Genomic DNA, 381 nt, shown 5'->3' on the forward strand with positions numbered 1-381 from the left:
CTCCATCATCTCCATCTCCCCCATCTCCAGCTCCTCCCATTCCATCCCATCCAACCCTGTCCCATCTCCCTCCTCCAAGACTCATGCAGGGCGGGCAGACGGGACACAAAGCTCCCTTTTGCCACCCCTTTCTACATTGTACCCCCCAGGAGGTCACCACCGTCGTCTGCGTCTCCCGTCACCGCTACTCCAAGTACAGGGGGGGCCACCTGGCTCTGCTCCAACCAGGCAACTACTCGGCCAAGGTCCGGGCCACCTCGTTGGCCGGCAATGGCTCCTGGACGGGGCTGGTCAAGTTTTACATCTTGGGGCCAGGTACCTGCAGGGCACAGGGCGGGAACACCAGCAGGTTGGGGGAGGGCTGTGCGATGGAGATCAGAG

General features: G+C 62.2%; 1 protein-coding gene across 1 annotated transcript in view; it reads left to right on the forward strand.

Annotated features, from left to right (window-relative positions):
• Positions 1–381, forward strand: part of LOC104275565 (insulin receptor-related protein-like) — a gene marked incomplete at both ends in the record, with an annotated part of 2,029 nt that overhangs the window by 359 nt on the left and 1,289 nt on the right. The window contains one exon of the mRNA XM_009871554.1: positions 150–315. Within this exon, the coding sequence (XP_009869856.1) occupies positions 150–315 (166 nt within the window). The remainder of the gene's footprint in view (positions 1–149; positions 316–381) is intronic.

This window comes from Apaloderma vittatum, unplaced genomic scaffold, assembly GCF_000703405.1.
Source record: "Apaloderma vittatum isolate BGI_N311 unplaced genomic scaffold, ASM70340v1 scaffold38286, whole genome shotgun sequence".
Lineage (NCBI taxonomy): Eukaryota > Metazoa > Chordata > Aves > Trogoniformes > Trogonidae > Apaloderma > Apaloderma vittatum.